This window comes from Ursus americanus, chromosome 13, assembly GCF_024610735.1.
Source record: "Ursus americanus isolate L20-20 chromosome 13, mUrsAme1.1.p, whole genome shotgun sequence".
Lineage (NCBI taxonomy): Eukaryota > Metazoa > Chordata > Mammalia > Carnivora > Ursidae > Ursus > Ursus americanus.
Genome location: NC_142139.1, coordinates 20551606 through 20572055, shown reverse-complemented (window position 1 = coordinate 20572055; position 20450 = coordinate 20551606). Strand labels below are relative to the sequence as shown.

The window sequence follows — 20450 nt, the reverse complement described above, 5'->3', positions numbered from 1 at the left end:
TATCCAAAAAGAACACAATAGACATTCTTTTCAAGTGCACATGGAACGTTCTCCAGGATAGATCACATGTTAGGCCACAAAATAAGTCTCAGTAAACTTAAGACTGAAATCATATCATGCATTTTTTCCAACCACAGCAGTATGAAACAAAAAATGAATCACAAGAAAAAAATGGGAAAAAACACAAACTCATACAGACTAAACAACATGACACTAAACAACCGATGGGTCAATGAAGAAATCGAAGAAGAAATTTAAAAAAATGCATAAACATAGAAATGAAAACACACTGGTCCCAAATCTCTGGGACACAAAGAAAGCAGTTCTAAGAGGGTAGTATATAACAAACAAACCTAACTCAAGAAACAAGATAAAACTCAAACAATCTAACCTTATACCTAAATGAACTAGAAAAAGAAAAACAAACAAAGCCCAAGGTCTGTAGAAGAAAGGAAATAATAAAGATCAGAGCAGAAATAAATTACATAGAGACTAAAAAACAAAAAACAATGAAACTAAGAGCTAGTTCTTTAAAGAGATAGACAAAATTGACAAACCAACAGTGAGACTCATCAAGAATAAAAGAGAAAGAACAAAAATAAATAAAATCAGAAACAGAGATAAGAAGTAACAACTGACACCACAGGAATATAAAGGATTATAAGAGAGTATTATGAAAAATAATATGTCAACAAACTGGACAACTTAGGAGAAATGGATAAATTTCTAGAAACATACAATCTTCCAAAACTGAACCAGGAAGAAATAGAAAATCTGAATAGACCAATTACAAGTAACGAAAGTGAAGTAGTAATCAAAAAACTACCAAAAAATAAAAGTCCAGGACCAGAAGGATTCACAAATGAATTCTACCAAACATTTAAAGAAAATGCAATGCCTATTGCATCTCCTCAAACAATTCCAAAAAATAAAAGAGGAAGAAAAGCTTCCAAATACATTACCCTAATAACAAAACCAGACAAAACACCACAAAAAAAGAAGACCACAGACCAATTTCCCTGATAAACAAAGATGTAAAAATCCTCAAACAATATTCAATAATACATTAAAAGGATCAGTCACAATATTCATGTGGGATTTATTCCTCAGCTATAACAATGGTTCAATATTCATAGATCAATCAGTGTGATACACATTAACAAAATGAAGGATAAAAAAATCATATAATCTCAATAGATGTAGAAAAAGCATCTGACCAAAATTCAACATCTGTTCATGTTAAAGATTCTCAGCAAAATGGGTTTTGAGGGAAGGAAACTCAACATAATAAAGGCCATATATGAAAAATCCACAGCTAACATCATAGTCAATGGTAAAAAACTGAAAGATTTTCCTCTAAGATCAAGAACAAGATAAGGATGTGCATTCTTTTACTTTCATTCTCCATAGTACTGATAGTCCTAGCCATAGCAATCAGACAAGGAAAAGAAGAGGCATTCATATTGGTAAGGAAGAATTTAAACTGCCACTATTTGCAGATGACAGGATACTTTATGTAGAAACCCTAAAGACTCTACCAAAAATTATTAGAATACGTGAATTCAGTAAACTTGCAGGATAAAAAATTAATACCAGAAGTCAGTTGCATTTCTGTACACTAATAACGGAGTAGCAGAGAGAGAAATTAAGAAAACAGTTCCATTTACAATTGCACCAAAAAGAATAAATTACCTAGGCATAAACTTAACCAAAGAGGTGGAAGACTTTACTCTGAAAATTGTAAAACATTGATGAAATAAATCAAAGACAGCACAAATAAATGGAAAGACATTCTATGCTCATAGATTAGAAAAACTAATGTTAAAATGTCCATATACCAAAGCAATCTACAGAATCAATGCAATCCTTACCAAAATAACAATAGAAATTTTTATGGAATTAGAGCAAATAATACTAAAATTTGTATAGAACCACTAATGATCCCAAATAGCCAAAGCAATCTTGAGAAAGAAGAAAAAAGCTGGAGACATCACAATTCTAGATTTTAAGAGACTTACAAAGATGTCACGATCAAAACAATATGGTACTGGCACAAAAATAGACACATCAATGAAAGAGGGAGAATCCAGAAATAACCCCACACTTCTATGGTCAATTGATCTATGACAAAGGAGGCAAAAAATATCCAATGGAGAGAAAACAGAGTCTTCTATAAATAGTGCTGGGAAACTGGACGGCCACATACAAAAGAATGAAACTGGACCTTTTTCTCAAACCATACACAAAAATAAACTCAAAATGGATTAAAGACCTAAATGTGAGACCTAAAACCATAAAATTCCTAGAAGAAAATATAGGCAGTAATTTCTCTGACATCAGCCATAGAAACATTTTTCTGGATATGTCTCCTGAGGCAGGGGAAGCAAAAGCAAAAATAAACTATACAAACTAAAAAGCTTTTGCACAACAAAGGAAACCATCAACAAAACAAAAAGGCAACCTACAGAATGGGAGAAGATATTTGCAAATGATATATATGATAAAGGATTAATATACCAAATATATGAGGAACTTACACAACTCAACACAAAAACCCCCAAATAATCCAATTAAAAATGGACAGAGGACCTGAATAGACATTTTTATAAAGAAGACATCCAGATAGCCAACAGACACATGAGAAGAGGCTCAACATTACTAATCATCAGGGATGTGTAAATCAATGAGATACCACCTTACACCTGTCACAATGGCTAGAATCAAAAAGACAAGAAATAACAAATATTGGTAAGAATGTGGAGAAAAAGGAGCACTGGCACACTGTTGGTGGGAATGTAAATTGGTACAGCCACTGTGGAAAACAGCATGGAGATTCCTCAAAAAGTTAAAAATAGAAATAGTATATGATCCAGGGGTGCCTGCATGGCTCAGTCGGTTAAACATCCAACTTTTGATTTTAGCTCAGATCATCATCTCAGGGTCATGATATCAAGCTCCGCATCTGTGTGGAGCCTGCTTAGGATTCTCTCTCCCTTACCTTCTGCCCTTCTTCCCACTAAATAAATAAATAAATCTTTTAAAAAAGAATATAAATATAAAAAAAGAAAGAAATAGTATATGATCCACTAATTCTACTACTGGGTATTTACCTAAAGAAAACAAAATACTAATTTGAAAAGATATATGCACCCCTATGTTTACTGCAGTGTTATTTATAATAGCCAAGGTATGAAAGCAACCCAGTGTCCACTGATAGATGAATAAAGAATACACACACACATACACACACACACACACACGAATATTATGTAGTCATAAAAAGGATGAGATCTTGCCGTTTGCAATAACATGGATAGACATGGAAAGTATTATGCTAAGTGAAATCAGACAGAGAAAGACAAATAGCATATGATTTCACTTAAATGTGGAATGTAAAAAGCAAAATGAATAAACAAACCTACACGAGAATCAGATATATAACTATAGAGAACAAACTGATGGTTGCTAAAGGGGAGAAGGCTGGGGGATGTGCACAATGAGTGACAGGGAATGGAAGATACAGGCTTCCAATTATGGAAGTCATGGAATAAAATGTATAGCATAGGGAGTATGTCAATAATATAATAGCATTGTATAGTGACAGAAGGCAGCTACACTTCTGGTCAACATAGCATAATGTATAGAGTTGTTGAGTCACTATGTTATAAACCAGATACTAATGTACTAATATTGTGTTAACTATACTCGAATACAAAATAAATAAAATTTCAAACCAAAAATTCTAAAATTTATATGGAGAGGCAAAAACCCCAGAATAGCCAATACAATATTGAAAAAGAAAAAAGTTAGAGGTTAGATACCACCTGATATCAAGAGTTACTATAAAGCTACAGTAATCAATACAGTGTGGTATTGGTGAAAGAACAGACAAGTAGCTCAATGGAAAAGAATATAGAGCCCAGAAATAGACCCTGCCCTAAATATAGTCAACTGATTGTTTACACAGGAGCAAAGGCAAATACAATGGAAAGAAGATAAGTCTTTTCAACAAATGGCGTGAGAACAGCTGGATATCCAAGTGCAAAAAAAAAAAAAAAAAAGAATCTAGACACAGACCTTATGACCTTCACAAAAATTAACTAAAAATGGATCATAAGCCTAAAAATAAAAACCAAAGTATAGACCACCTAGCAGAACATTGTCAGAAAACGACATACCATGATTTCATTCATGTGTGGAATTTAAGAAACAAAACAAATGATCAAAGGAAAAAAGAGAGAGAGAGACAAACCAAGAAACAGACTCTTAACTACAGAGAACATACTGATCATTTCCAGAAGGGTGGTGGGTGGGGGGATGGGTTAAATAGGTGATGGGGATTAAGGAAGGCACTTGCAATGTGCACCAGGTGATATGTGGAAGTGTTGAATCACTATGTTATACACCTGAAACTAATATTACACTGTATGTTAGCTGGAATTTATTTATATATTTTTTAAAGATTTATTTATTTGAGAGAGAGAAAGCATGAGCTAGAGGCAGAGGGAGAAGCAGACTCCCTGCTGAGCAGGGAGCCTGACACAGAGCTTGATCCCAGGACCCCAGGATCATGACCTGAGCTGAAGGCAGACACTTAAGTGACTGAGCCACCCAGGCACCCCAACTAACTGGTATTTAAATAAAAACTTCAAAAAATTTATTTTCTGGTTCTTTTTGTAGTTCTTTGTTTCTTTTCTCTTGCTCTCTTTTTTTGTGATCAATGAATATATATTTTGTTTGGCTTTCTTTCTCTTTATTTTTTCTGTATCTATCATAGTTATTGGATTTGTGGTTACCACGAGGTTCATATATAACATTATAAGTAAACAGCAGTCCATATTAATTTGATGGACATTTAAGTTCAAACACATTCTTTTGCAACAACAATAACAATAAAACAGAAAAGAAAAACAATTTTTCTTTTTTAGTTTTCCGCTTGTCTTCCTTTTCTACTCCTTTCTCCACATTTTATGTATATGTTGTCATATTTTATCTTTTTATTCATATATTTTTTATGTCCAGTTATGACCATTTGTTTTCCATTTAAAGAAGTTCCTTTAACATTTCTTGGAAGGTTGGCATAATGGTGATAAACTCCTTTATCTTTTGTTTGTCTGGAAACTCTATCTCTATTTCAAATCTGAATGATAACCTTCCCAGGTATGGACAGTCCTTGTTGTAGGTTTTTTTCCTTTCCCTACTTTGAATATAACATGTCACTCCCTCTGGCTTGCAAAGTTTTTGCTGAAAAATCAGCTGAGAGCTTTATAGGCTTTCCTTTTAGGTACCTTTTTATTTCTCACCTGCTTCTTTTAAGATTTTTCATCTTTAATCTTTGGCATTTTAATTATTATCTGTTGCGATGTGGTCCTCCTTGGGTTCAAAGCGCTTGGGTTCAAGCACTCTCTGTGCTTCTTTGACTCTAATGTCTATTTCCCTCTGTGGTTAGGAAAGTTTTCAGTTATTATGTCTTCAAATACATTTCCTACACCTTTCTCTCTCTTCTTCTGGGACCCCTTTAATACAAATGTTTGTTCACGTGATGTTGTCTAAGGGATCCCTTAATCTATCCTCATTTTTTTTTCAGTTCTTTTCTCTTTTTGCTGTTCAGCCTGTGTGCTTCCTATACCCTTGTCTTCCAGATCACTGTTATGTTCTTCCACATCCTCTAATCTGTTGATTTCCTCTAGTTTGTTTTTTATTTCAGTTATTGTATTCTTCAACTCTGATTGGTTCTTTTAACGTTTTCTATCTCTGTTGAAAGTGTAATTGAGTTGTCCAATCTTTTCTCCCAGCCCAGTGAGTATCTTATGATCATTCCTTTAAATTCCTTATTGAGCATATTGCTTATCTTTGTTTCACTTAGGTCTTTTTCTGAGGTTTTTTTCTTGTTCTTTCCTTTGGAGCATATTCCTCTGTATTTGTTTCCATGAATTAGAACTACTTCTCCTAGTGTTTAAGGAATTGTGTATGGAATCCCCTAGGCAGACTGTGTGCTTGATGGCTTTTGCTGGCTGGCTGGAGTTGTGGCTCTGTATGCTAGTCTTATACTGTGGTTTTTTATAGAAAGCATACCAATAAAAAAAATAACAGAAGAAAAAAGAAAAAAAGAAAAGAAAAGAAAACAGAGAAAGAAAAAAGCTAAAGAAAAAGAAGAGAATTTAAAAAAGAGAACAAGAAAGAAAAGAACAAAACCAAAAAGAATAACAAGACAAATTTTACAAAGTAAAATAAAAATTAAAAAACAAAACAAAAAACACCCCCAAACCCCCAGAAAACTACAGCTTGTTTTCTGTGCCTCAGCACCTCAAGGCAGCTGTTTTGGGCTTGTGGTGACTGGGCTTACTGGGGGGTCAAAGTCTCACTGTAAGCCAACTCTATTGGGTCTGAACTTTTAACATGGAAGGAGAGAGAGTGTTTCCGCAATTCCTCAGCACTTTTTTTAAAAAAGATTTTATTTATTTGTCAGAGAGCATGCACACAAGCAGGGGGAGTGGCAGAGGGAGAAGCAGACTCCCCACTGAACAAGGAGGACCTGGGATCATGACCTGAGCCAAAGGCAGATGCTTAACCGACTAAGCCACCCAGGCATCCCTCCTCAGCACTTTTTTTTTTTTTAAGATTATTTATTTATTTATTTGACAGAGATAGAGACAGCCAGTGAGAGAGGGAACATAAGCAGGGGGAGTGGGAGAGGAAGAAGGCTCATAGCGGAGGAGCCTGATGTGGGGCTCGATCCCATAACGCCAGGATCACGCCCTGAGCCGAAGGCAGATGCTTAACTGTTGTGCCACCCAGACGCCCCCCACAGCACTTTTTAACCATGACTTTTTTCTTATGTTCCAACGTGTCCAGGGCTGGTATGGTCTTTTAGACCCTGGGCTCGCTGAAGTTGCAAGCCCTTTGAGATGACTGGACCCACATGTTACATAGTTTGGACCCTGCTCCAGTCTAGGCTCTTAAGGTGGGGTGGGAACATAAACCATGTCGTTCTCCAGTCCTTGTGACTTGGAGAGCTTCCCCCCAGCTCCTTCCATGTTTGGCTGATTTCTAGTGTGTCTTTTATATGCTAGTTGCTTTTCTAAACTTTAGGGTTTTTTACTATGCCCAAGGACAGAGGGATCTGTTCCTGGTCCCTCAATACTATCCTTCCCCACTGCTGTTGCAGTGTTGGTGGTGGGGGTTCCCTTTGTTACTGTATCTCTGTCTCCCTTGTTTTCTGGTCGTCCTCTCTGTCTTTGGTTGTTCAGTCAGCCCTCAGTTCTTTTTTGTGTGGAATTCATGTGTTAATAGGTGTAAGTTTGTGTGTTCTGTGAAGGAGGTGAATTCAGAGTCTTCCTATTTTGCCATCTTGAATGGGAACCTCCTGTATTTTAAATTTTATTTTCAGTTCTTCCCTGCTGGTATATAGTAAAGCAATGGACTTTTATATTTTAACCTTGTATCCTGCAACCTTGCTATTATACTCACGTAGGTACAGGAGATTTTTTGGTCAATTCTTCTGGTTTTTCTACATAGCTGATCATTTCATCTGGGAAAAACGACAGTTTCATATCTTTCTTCCCAATTTGTCTACTTCTTATTTCCTTCCCTTGCCTTATTGCATTAGCTAATGCTTGCACTGTGATGTTGAAAACTAATGGTGAGATGTGGCATTTTTGCCTTGTTACTGATCTTAGTGGGACAATTTATACTAGTCTCTCACCATTAAGCATCATTAGGTATAGGTTTTTTGGTAGTTGTTATTCATTTGAGGAAGATCCCTTCTATTTCTAGATCATTGAGAATTTTTATCATGAATGGGTGTTGGATTTTGTCAAATACTATCTCTGCATATGTTGAAATGATTGTGTGGTTTTTCTCTTTTTAGCCTATTGTGTGATGGATTACGTTAATTGATTTTTTAATGTTGAACCTGCCTCACAGGTATCTTGCAACTTTACTAAATTTGTTTATTAGTTCTAACGGTTGTTGTTGTTGTTGTTGTTGTTGTTGTTGGAACCTTTAGGATTTTCTATATATTAAATCATGTCCTCTGCAAATAGAGACAATTTTACTTCTTCCTTTCTAATTCTGATACAATTATTTTTTCTTGTTTGATTGCTCTAGTTAGAATTTCAAGTACAGTGTTGAACAGAAGTGGTGAAAGTGGACACCTCATCTTGTTCCTGGTGTTAGAGGAAAAGCTTTCAGTCTTTCACCATTAAGTATGATGTTGGCTGTGGCCTTGTCATATAAGGCCTTTCTTATGTTGAGGCATATTCCCTCTATAACCACTTTATTGAGAATTTTTATCGTAAATGGATGTTAGCTTTTTTCAAATGCTTTTTCTGCATCTATTGAGATGATCATGATAATGTAGTGTATCACATTTACTGGTTTGTAGATGTTGAACCATCCTTGCATCCCTAGAATAAATGCCTCTTGATCGTGGTGCATGATCCTTTTTACATATTCTTGAATCTGGCTTGCTTATATTTTGTTGAGGTTTTTAATGTTTATCAGGGATATTGGCCTGTAACATTGTTTTCTTGTGGCATCTTTGTCCGGTTTTGATACCAGAGTAATGGCTGTCCCATAAAATGAGTTTGGATGAAATCCCTCCTCTTCATTCTTTTGTTTTGTTTTTTGTTTTTTGAGTTTGAGAAGGGTTGGTATTAATTCTTCTTTGAAAGCTTGGTAGAATTTATCACTGAAGCGCTATGTTCTTGGACTTTTGTTTATTGGGAGGTTTTTGGTTACTGATTCAGTCTCCTTACCAATAATCAGTTTGTTCACATTTTCTATGTCAGCATGATTCAGTCTTGGTAGAATGTATGTTTATAGGAATTTATCCATTTCTTTTACGTTGTCCATGTGGTTGACATATACTTGTTCGTAGTAGTTTCTTATGAACCTTTGAATTTCTGTGGTATCCAGTTGTTATATCACTTTCATTTCTGACTTATTTGATGTCTCTCTTTTTTCTTGATGACTCTTGCAAAAGTCTTGTTACTTTTGTTTATCTTTGCAAAGGACAAACTCTTAGTTTCACTGATCCTATTGTCTTTTTAGTCTCTATTTCATTTATCTTGCTGTAATCTTTTTTATTTCCTTACTCCTACTAACTTCTTTTTTTTTTTTTTTCTTTTTGGTCCTTTGAGGTGTAAAGTTAGCTTGTTTATTTGAAACTTCTCTTGTTTCTTGAGGTTGGCATTTATCGCTGTGAACTTCCCTCTTAGAACTCCTTTGGGTGCACTACACAAGTTTCGATAAGTTATATTTCCATTTTCATTTGTCTCAAGGTATTTTTTTTAATTTCTTTTTTGATATTTTCTTTGCCTCGTTGTTTGGTAGCACATTGTTTAGTCTCCACATATTTGTGAATTTTCAAGTCTTTGTGTAATTAACTTCCAGTTTTATACCATTGTGCTTGAAAAAAATGCTTGACAGGACTTCACTTCTCCTAAATTTATTATGATTTGTTTTCTGTTCTAAAGTATGATCTATCCTGCAAAATGTTTCACCTGTGCTTTAGAAGAATATGTATTCTATTGCTTTTGGATGTTTTATATATCTGTTAAGTCCATCTGATCTAATTTGTCATTTTGGCCAATGATCCTGTATTGATTTTTTTATTGGCATGATCTATCCATTGATATGAGCGGGATGTTAAAATCTCCTACTATTATTATATTGCAGTCTATTTCTCCTTTTAGGCCTATTAATATTTGCTTTCTATATCTAGGTGTTTTTTATTGAGTACATAAATATTTACAAATGTTATATCTTCTTGATGGATTGACCTCTTTATCATTATATAAGTCCCATCTTTATCTATTACAACTTTGTTTTAAAGTCTTTTTGTCTGTTATAAATATAGCTACTCTACTTTTTTATTTGTTTCCAAACATGGAATTAGCATGGAATATCTTCCATTACAAGGAATATCTTTTTCTATCCTTTCACTTTCAGTCTGTTTGAGTCCTCACATCTAAAGTGAGACTTGTGGGGAGCATATAGATGGCTCTTGTTTTTTGTTTTTGTTTTTTAATCCATTCCAATCCATCCAGTCTGTGTCTTGATTGAAGAATTTAGTCCATTTGTATTTAAAGTAGTTATTGATAACCACGTGCTTATTGCCATTTCATTATTGTTTATTGGCTGGTTTTGTACTTCCTCTCTGTTTCCTTTCTTCTTTTGCTCTCTTCCCCTGTGGTTTAATGACTTCCTTTAGTAGTGTACTTATATTCCTTTCTCTTTGTCTTTGTGTATTTGTTACGTTTCTGCTTTATAATTACCATGAGGCTTATGTATGAAAACTTTGAGTATATTTTAAGTTGATAAGAATTTAAGTTTAATTCCATCTGAAGCTCAACATCTTTTACCACTGATGGTTTATGTTTTTGATATCATATTTTACATCTTTTTTTTTTTTTTTTTTAAGTAAACTGTACACCTGATGTGGAGCTTTAACTCAACCCAAAGATCAAGGGTTGCATGCTATACTGACTGAGCCAGGCTGGTGCCCCACATTTTATATCTTTTTATCTTGTGTATTCCTTTTCCCTTAACTAATTAATTGCAACCATAGGGTTTTGTGTGTGTGGTTTTTTTTTTTTTTACTAGTTTTGTTTCTTAACTTTTATGCTTACTTTATAATGAATTAATCCACTATTTTACCATGTATTTACCTTCCCAGTGAGATTTATTCTGTCATCCATTTTCTTGTTACTAATTAATGCCCTTTCTTTTCAGCTTAAAGAAGTCCTTTTAACATTTCATAAGACTGTTTTAGGGGATGATGAACTCCTTTAGCTTTTGCTTGTATGGAAAACTATCTCTTCTTCAGTTCTGAATGGTAACTTTGCTGGGTAGAGTATTCTTGGTTGTGCTTTTTTTTGAATTTTATTTTTTAAATGTAATCGACATACAGAGCTATATTATTTTCAGATAATATAGTATAATGACTCAACAATCCTATACTTTCTTCATGCTCATAAAGATAAATGTACTCTTAATCCCCTTTATCTATTACAGCCTTTATCGCCCCTCTCCCAGCTCCCTTCTGGCAACCATTAGTTAGTTTTCTGGACTTAAGGGTATCTTTTATTGTTTGTCTTTTTTTCTTTCTTCATTTGTTTTCTTTCTTAAATTCCACATATGAGTAAAATCATATGGTATTTGTCTTTCTTTGACTAATTTTGAAAATTTCACTTAGGAATATACCATCTAGGTCCACACATGTTGTTGAAATGGCAAGATTTCATTCTTATGGCTGAGTAATATTCCATTGTAGATATATTCCATACCTTCTTTATTCATTCATCCATAGATGGACATTTGGATTGCTTGCATATCTTGGCTATTGTAGATACTAATACTGCAATAAACATAGGGGTATATATATCTTTTCAACTTAGTGTTTTTGTTTTCTTTGGTTAAATACGCAGTAGTGGAATTACTGGATTATAAAGTAATTCTATTTTCAATTTTTTTTAAACAAACTGAAAGTATCACTATTTCAGATTTATTTTTTTTAAAGATTATTTATTTATTTAAGAGAGAGAGAGAGCACAAGCAGGGGGAGGGGCAGAGGGAGAGGGAGAAGCAGGCTTACCGCTGAATGGGCAGCCTGATGTGGGGCTCAATCCCAGGACCCTGGGATCAGGAACTGAGCTGAAGGCAGATGCTTAACTGACTGAGCTACCCAGGCACCACTATTTTTAATTTTTTGAGGAAACTCCATACTCTTTTCTCTAGTGACTGCACAAGCTTGCATTCTTAACAGTAGTGCATGAGGATTCCTTTTCTTCACATCCTCACCAACACTTGTTGTTTCTTCTCTTTTTAATTTTAGCCATTCTGATAGGTATAAGGTGATACTTCATTGTGGTTTTAATTTGCATTCCTCTGATTATTAGAGATATTAAGCATCTTTTCACGTATCTGTTGGCTATCTATGTCTTCCTTAGAAAAATGTCTATTCCAGTCCTCTGCCCATTTTTTTCTCCTCTGCCTAATTTTAATTGGATTATTTGATTTTTTTGGTGTTGTTATATAAATTCTTTATATGTTTTGTGTATTAACCCTTTATTGGATATATCATTTACAAATACTTTCTCCCATTCAGTAGGTTAATGGTTTTCTTGGCTGTGCAAAAGCTTTTTAGTTTGAAGTAGTCCCAATAGTTTATTTTTGTTTTGTTACCCTTGGCAGAGGAGACATACCTAGAAAAATGTTTCTATGGCTGATGTGAAAGAATTACTGCCTAGATTTTCTTGTATGAATTTTATGGTTTCAGGTCTTATATTTAGGTCTCTAGATCATTTTGAGTTTTTTTTTTTTGTCTATGGTGTCAGAAAGCTGTCCAGTTTTTTTTTTTTTTTTTTTTTGCATGTAGTTGTCCAGTTTTCCCAACATCATTTGTTGAAGAGACTGTCTTATTTTCATTGTATATTCTTGCCTCCTTTGTCATAGGTCAATTAACTCTAAAAGTGGAGGTTTATTTCTGGACTCTATTCTGTTGCATTTACCTATGTGTCTATTTTGGGGCCAGTACCACACTGTTTTCATTACTACAGCTTTGTAATATCTCTTGAAATCTAGAATTATGATATCTAAGGTTTGTTCTTTCTCAGGATTGCTTTGAGATCAGGGGGTCTTTTGTGGCTCTATGAATTTTAGGATTATTTGTTCTAGTTCTGTGAAAGATATTGGTGTTTTGATAGGGATTGCATTAAATCTGGAGATTGCTTTGGGAGGTATAGACATTTAACAATATCTATTCTTCCAATCCTTAAGTAGCATGGTGTATCTTTTTATTTGTTTGTATCATCTTCAGTTTCTTTTATCACTGTATTTAGTTTTCACAGTACAGATCCTTGGTTAAGTTTATTCCTAGGTATTTTATTCTTTTTGGTGCAAGTATAAATATAATTGTTCCTTAACTTCTTTTTCTGATATATTATTAGTGTATAGAAATGCAACAGATTTTTGTGTATTAATTTTGTATCCTGTGACTTTTCCAAATTAATATTTCAGTTCTACTAGTTTTTTGGTGGAGTCTTTAGGGTTTTCTATATATAGTATCTTGTCATCTGTAAATAATGAAAGTTTTACTTCTTCCTTACCGATTTGGATGCCTTTTATTTCTTTTTTGTCTGATTGCTGTGGCTAGGACTTCCAGTACTATGATGAATAGAAGAGTGAGAATGGACATCCTTGTCTTGTTCCTTATCTTAGAGTATGATGTTAGTTGTGGGTTTTTCACTTAAGGCCTTTGCTATGTTGAGGTATGTTCCCTCTAAATCCACTTTTTAAAAAAATTAGAATGGCTGTTGTAATTTGTCAAATAATTATTCTGTATCTATTGAGATGATCGTATGATTTTTATCTTTCTTTTGTTAATGAGGTGTATCATATTGATTGATTTGCAAATATTGAACCATTCTTGTATCCCTGGAATAAATCCTGCTTGATTGCAGTGAATGATTTTTTTGATGTATTGTTGGATTTGGTTTGTTCATATTTTGTTGAATATTTTTGCCTGTAAGTTCATCAGAGATACTGCACTGTAGTTTTCATTTTTTGTAGTGTCTTTTCTGGTTTTGGTATCATGGTAATGCTGGCCTCATAGAATGAATTTGGAAGTTTTTCTTCCTCTTCTATTTTTTGGGATAGTTTGAGAAGAGTAGATATTAACTCTTCTTTAAATATTTGGTAGAATTCACCTATGAAGCCGTGTTGTCTTGGGCTTTTGGTTTGTTTTGAGTTTTTTTTATTACTGATTCAATTTCATTGCTAATAATTGGTCTGTTCAAATTTTCTAATTCTTTTTAATTCAGTTTTCAGATGTTCTATGTTTCTAGGAATTTTCTGTTTCTTCTAGGTTGTCCAATGTGTTGGTATACAATTTTTCATAATCTTCTAAACTTTTGTATTTCTATGATGTCAGTTATTTTTCCTTCTTCTTTTCTGATTTTATTTATTTGAACCTCTTCTTTTTCTTGATGAGTCTGGCTAAAGGTTTATCAATTTTGTTAACATTTTCAAAGAACCAAGTCCTGGTTTCACAGATCTGTTTTATTGTTTTTTACTCTATTTCACTTATTTCCTTTCTTGTACTGGTTTGGGGTTTTGTTTTTTCTTCTTTTTCTTTTCTTTCTTTCTTTCTTTTTTTTTTTTTTAAGATTTTATTTATTTATTTGACAGAGAGAGAGACAGTCAGTGAGAGAGGGAACGCAAGCAGGGGGAGTGGGAGAGGAAGAAGGAGGCTCCCAGCGGAGCAGGGAGCCTGATGTGGGGCTTGATCCCAGGACCCTGGGATCACGCCCTGAGCCGAAGGCAGATGCTTAACAACTGAGCCACCCATGCACCCCTGTTTTTTCTTCTTTTTCAACCTCCTTTAGGTGTAAGGTTTGGTTATTTTTTTGAGATTTTCCTTCTTAAGTCTGTTTTGCTCTAAACTTTTCTCTAAGAACAGCTTTTGATATTTCCCAAAGATTTTGGTTTGTTGTGTTTTCATTTGTCTCCATGTATTTTTGATTTCCTCTTTGATTTCTTGGTTGTCTCATCCATTGTTTAGTAGCATGTCATTTAGCCTCGATGTATTTGTCATTTTTGTCTTGTGATTGATTTCCAGTTTTATACCATTGTGGTTGGAAAAGATGCTTAATGTGATTTCAATATTTTTTAACTTATTGAGACTTGTTTTGTGATCTTACATGTGATCTATTCTGGAAAATGATCCATGTACACTAGAAAAGAATGCATTTTCTACTGGTTTTGGGTGAAATGGTCTCAATATATCTGTTAGTTCCATCTGGTCCAGTGTGTCATTCAAAGCCACTGTTTCCTTCTTGATTTTCTGTATGGATGATTTATCCATTGATTTAGGTGGGGTTTTAAAGTCCCCTACTATTATTGTACTGCCAATTTCTTCCTTTGTTTCTGTTAGTATTTGTTTTATGTACTTAGGTGCTCCCATGTTGGGTGCTTATATATTTATCATTTGTATATCCTCTTATTGATTATTTCCCTTTATTACTTTATCATTATGTCTTTCTTTGTCCCTTGTAACAGTTTTTGTTTTGAAGTCTGTTTTGTCTGATATATGTATTGCTACCCCAGGTTTGTTTGTGGTAAACATTTTTCCATGCCTTCACTTTCAGTCTTTTGAATCTGCATGTCTTTAGGTCTGAAGTGAATCTCTTGTAGATAGCATAAAGAAGGGTCTTGCTTTTTTATTCATTCAGTTACTCTGTATCTTTGATTAGAGCATTTAGTGCATTTACATTCAAAGTAATTATTGATAGGTATTTTGTTGCTATATTGATTGCTATTTTGTTACTTGTATTATGATTGTGTTTGTAGTTCTCCTGTGTCACCTTCTCTTGCTCTTCTCTTTCATGGTTTGCTGGCTTGTATAGTGATATGCTTTGATTTCTTTCTCTTTGTGTGTATATGTGTGTGTGTGTGTATCTATTACAGGTTTTTTTGCAAAGATTTTATTTATTTATTTGAGAGAGAGCATGAGAAGGGGACAGAGGCAGAGGGAGAGAGGGAAGCAGGCTCACAGCTGAGCAGGGAGCCTCACGTGGGGCTTGATCCCAGGCCCCTGGAATCATGACCTGAGCCGAAGGCAGATACTTAACTGATTGAGCCACCCAGGAGCCTCAGCTCTATTACAGTTGTTGACTTGTGGTTACCATTAGACTCATATGTAACATTTTGTGCCTATAGTACTCTATATTAAGGTGATGGTCCCTACACTGCATTTTTACTCTTTGCTCACTGAAATTTTATATTTATGATATCGTAGTTTACATCCTCTTATTTTGTCAATCCCATGACTGATTTTTATAGATATAATTGATTTTTAGTGCTTTTGTGTTTTAATCTCTGTACTGGCTTTATAAGTGATTAATCTACTACTTTCATTATGTTTGTATTTACATGTGAGGTTTTTTTTTTCTTTTATAATTTTCTAACTTCTGATTATGGCCTTTTCTTTCCACTCAAGAAACTCCCTTTAATATTTCTTGTAAGTCTGGTTTAGTGTTGATGAACTCCTTTAACTTCTGTTTTTCTGGGAAACTTTATCTCTCCTATTCTGAATGATATCTTTGCTGGGTAAAGCATTTTTGTTTGCAGGTTTTTTGTTTGTTGTTTTTTGTTTTTTTGTTTTCCTTTCGGTACTTTGAAAGGAAAGTATTTTATGCCACGCTCTTCTGGCCTCTAAATTTTCTGCTGTAAAATTTGTTAGCCCTATAGGGTTTCCCTTGTATGTAACTGGTTTCTCTTCTCTTGCTGTTTTTAAAATCTCTGTTTATCATTATTTTTATGCCATTTTAATTACTGTGTGTCTTGATATGGATCTCCTTGGGTTGTTTTTGTTCAATACTTTCTGGGTTTCCTGGAACTGGATATCTGTTTCCTTCCTCCATGTTATAGAAGTTTCAGGCATTATTTCCTTAAATAAATGTTCTCTCTCTTCTACTTCTGGGAACCCTATAATGGGAATGTTATTATACTGGATTGTGTAACTCAGTTCCCTTAACCCATTCTCATTTTGTATTATTCTTTTTTCTTTTTGCTGTGTAGCTTGTTTTTTCCCCCAATACCTTGGCTTCCAATTCACTAATCCATTTTTCTTTCTCCTGTAATCTACTATTGACTTCCTGTAGTGTGTTTTTAATTTTAGTTGTAGAGTTCTGCTTCTCTGGTTCTTTCTTATATTTCTTTGTCAAAGGTCTCACATTCTTCATTCTTTTTTCAGGTCCAGTGAGTATCTTTATGACCATCACTTTGAATTTTTTATTAGGCATATTCCTTATCTCCTTTTCATTTAGTTCTTTTGCTGTAGTTCTTGTTCTTTCATTTGTGACACATTCCTATCTCCTCATTTTATCTGTGCTTGTTTCTATGTGTTAGGAAACTTAGCTATGTCTCCTGATCTTGAAAGGTGTGGCCTTGTGAGTAAGAGTTCCTGTGCTGCCCTGTAGTGCAATGTCCCCTGTTCACCAGAACCAGGCATGTCAGAGGTGGCTCCCATGTGGGTTTTGTGTGCTCCACTGTTGTAGCTCAGCCTCATTTGCTTTTCATTCCAGTCGGCTTCAGTGGCCCATTTTGCCTCTTGTGTGCTGTTAACAAGCTAGTCTGGGGATATTGTGGGCATGTAATTGAGCAAGGTCAGCAGTCAGACCAGACACCTGTCCTCAGCCCATTTGACCACAGCCAGCAATCCTTGCCTTGTCCACTGAGAGGCTTTTGTTGGCAGGTGTGGCCTGTAGTTAGCCCATATGTTTGCCCCAGACCCTTTTCTGGGACTGGGACTGTAGATGCACTAATCAGCAGACGACTCTCTCCACACTACCAGTTGGGCTGCTGGGACGGCAAATGTACTGGTGTGTGTGGTCATTTTCCTTTCTCCACAGGGCAGGAATCACTTCGCAGTGGTGCTGGTCCTCGCTGGGGCTGCATTCAGGACAGAAAGTGGAAGGAGCTGCTTTGGAGGAACTCCTGCTAGGTGGGGCAGTTTTCATCCAGAGGACCTGCAGAAGAATGGGAGAGGGGACGTGGTGTTTGAAAGGTAGGTGGAGGGTGTTCATACTTTCTCATGCAGGCATCCCACTATTTAGGCTGGAGGTGGGGGAGAAATGGTGCCCATCAGCTTTTTGTTCTTGAAGTCTCCTAAAGATCCCTGCTCCTCCAGCACACGTTGAGGGATTAGTAATTTTCACTTATACCCCAGGTGCTTTGCAAAGTGCTGCTTCTGTGCTGTATCTTGGTGGGACCTCAGTGTTCCTATCATCTTTTGGCTCTCCCAGGACGGAATCTTCTAAATTTTACCCAGAGTTAAGCTCCACTGATTGTAAAAATTCATGATGTTAAGCCCTACTGGTTTTCAAAGTCAAATGTTACAGGGACTTGTTTTCCCAGTGCAGTTCCCATGTCTGTGGTGCCTGGTGTGGGATGTTCTCCTTTCCCTTCCTTTTTTTTTTTTTTTTTTTTTTAGATTATTTATTTATTTATTTGACAGAGACAGCCAGAGAAAGAGGGAACACAAGCAGGGGGAGTGGGAGAGGAAGAAGCAGGCTCCCAGCGGAGGAGCCCGATGTGGGACTCGATCCCGGAACGCTGGGATCATGCCCTGAGCCGAAGGCAGACGCCTAACGACTGCACTACCCAGGCACCCCATTCTCCTTTCCCTTCTTGGTGCTGTGGTGTCCCTCCAATCTGTGGTTAGTCTCACTGAGACTTTGGTTCTAGGCGGCATCTCCACCCTCCTACCCTTTCCCATGTGTCCTCCTCTCTACGATTAACCATTGAAAGTCTATTCTGCCAGTCTTTGGGTTGTTTTCTGTGTTCGGTACACCTATGTGGCTGTTATGCAGGTGTGTCTATGGAACATAATGAGTTTAGAATCCTCCTAATCCAGCATCTTCCAAGGATTGCAAGTTTTTTTCCTTCAACACTTTAAACATACTGTGCCATTCCCTCCTGGCCCACAAAGTCTCTGCTAAAAAAATATACCGATAGTCTTTTGGTGTTCCTTAATTTTTTTTTTTTATTGAAGTAGAGTTGACATAGAATGTTACATTAGTTTCAGGTGTACACCATAGTGATGCGACAACTCTATACACAACGCTATGCTCACAACAAGTGTAGCTACCATCTCATCCTATAATACTATTAAAATGCCATTGATGACATTCCATATTCTGTTGCTTTCATCCCCATGAGTTATTCATTACTTATTCTAAACCTTCAGTCTTAGAGCACTTATTGGAAAGTTAAGGGTTCCCTTTTATGTAACAAATTGTTTTTCTCTTGTTGCTTTTAATATTTTTTTGGCCTTTAAATTTTATACTATATCCTATTGTGGGTCTCTTTGTATTCATCTTTTTTGAAATGCCCTTTTTTTGAAATGGGCATCTTAGATCTGGATGTCTGTTTCCTTCCCTAGGTTAGGGATGTTTTCAGCCATTATTGCTTAAGGAAAGATTTTGACCCTTCTTTTTCTGGGACCCTTATGAGTGTTAAGTTTACTTGATGTTACCTTATAAACCCCTTAAGATATTTTTACCTCTTTCCATTCTTTATTTTTTTTCTGCTGTGATTGGATGAGTCATACTGCCTTGCCTTAGAGTTGACTGATCTTTTTCTCTGTTTCATGCAACCTGATGTTGAACCCCTCTAGTGTAGTTTTCAGAGAGGTTATTATATTCTTCAGTTCTATGACTTTTGTTTGATTATTTTATTTCAAATCATTCTGAACACCCAAAAATCAATCTGAGGACTGAGAGAACAAACTGTACAACTAGAGGGAGAAAAGAGGCTGCATTGTGGAAGGTAGTTGGTGCGGAGACATGATTTGGGGGAGAAAAGAATCACAAGGTGCTGCAGAGGGGAGGAAGCCCTGATCACAAAAAGAGGAGAGAGTAAGAACAGTATGCAGGGGATTGCACAAGAAAAACACTTTCCTAAAACCATTGGGTAAATGAGAGGGGCTGATTATCACAAGTTTTTACAAGTGCTCTAAGACTGAAGGTTTAGAAGTCCATGTCATCACTGGGGTAGATGTGGCAGGCATAGAGGTGCTCCTTCGGAGGAGGGCAGAGGCCCGGGAGTGGACAGTGTGGTGTAAGGGTCCTCTGGGTCACATTGGGAGAGACAGTTTCCTTTCTTGGAGTGCATTTGGGAGAGGTCCACTGCTTCTTAGGGGGCAAAAGAACTGGTGAGTGCCATGGAGCTACCCCGTTCATTAGCAGAAGAGCAGAGACACCTGCTGAGGGCAGCTAACCTGGATGCTGGCTGTTTGATATGCTTTACCATAAACTCCAGGCCCCTGTGTGTTCATGCAACTGCCCTTCTAGGACAAACTAGCACGGGCCACAGTGTGGTGAGACCCACAGTATGGACCCATGCTGTGCCGGGTCCCGAAAATTTGGAGTTTTGAAACCTAGCAGATGCACCTGAGATAAAACACAGGAGCTGTGCTGTTGGGTGAGCAGATGACTCAGACAGAGGCAAGGGTGAAGACAGGCATTTGAGGAATGCCTGGGACTCACAAGGGGAGATTGGTCACTCGTATGTGAGGGCTTCCTGAACACCAGCGGTGTGAACTCCCCTCTCTGGGGGATGAGAGAACTGGCTGATGCCATTTCTACCCCTGCCCATCAGCATGGGCAGACTTCAGTGAGCATCACAGCACCCACAGTGGAGGCTCAGATACTTACACCAAGCCCTGCCCCTTCTGTGTTCTAGCTTTTTTACTACAAGTGTGTCTGCGAGCTAGAGCAGCAATGGGCTCTTCCCCCAGAAGACCAGCACAAACCTCCCTGGACGCACCAATTCTACTGACCATAGAATGCTGCAAAGCTGCAGTTCTAGTGGAAACAGGATCTAAGCTCTTTTTTAAAGGGGAGGGGCAGAGGGAGAGGGAGAGAGAGATTCTCAGCAGGCTC

The 20450-nt window shown here is 36.3% G+C and overlaps 1 protein-coding gene across 1 annotated transcript in view; it reads left to right on the top strand.

Moving 5' to 3' along the window:
• LOC148109064 (uncharacterized) overlaps positions 1-20450 on the top strand; it is a 32873-nt gene that overhangs the window by 4484 nt on the left and 7939 nt on the right. The window contains exon 2 of the mRNA XM_087866434.1: positions 17418-17572. Within this exon, the coding sequence (XP_087722560.1) occupies positions 17418-17572 (155 nt within the window). The remainder of the gene's footprint in view (positions 1-17417; positions 17573-20450) is intronic.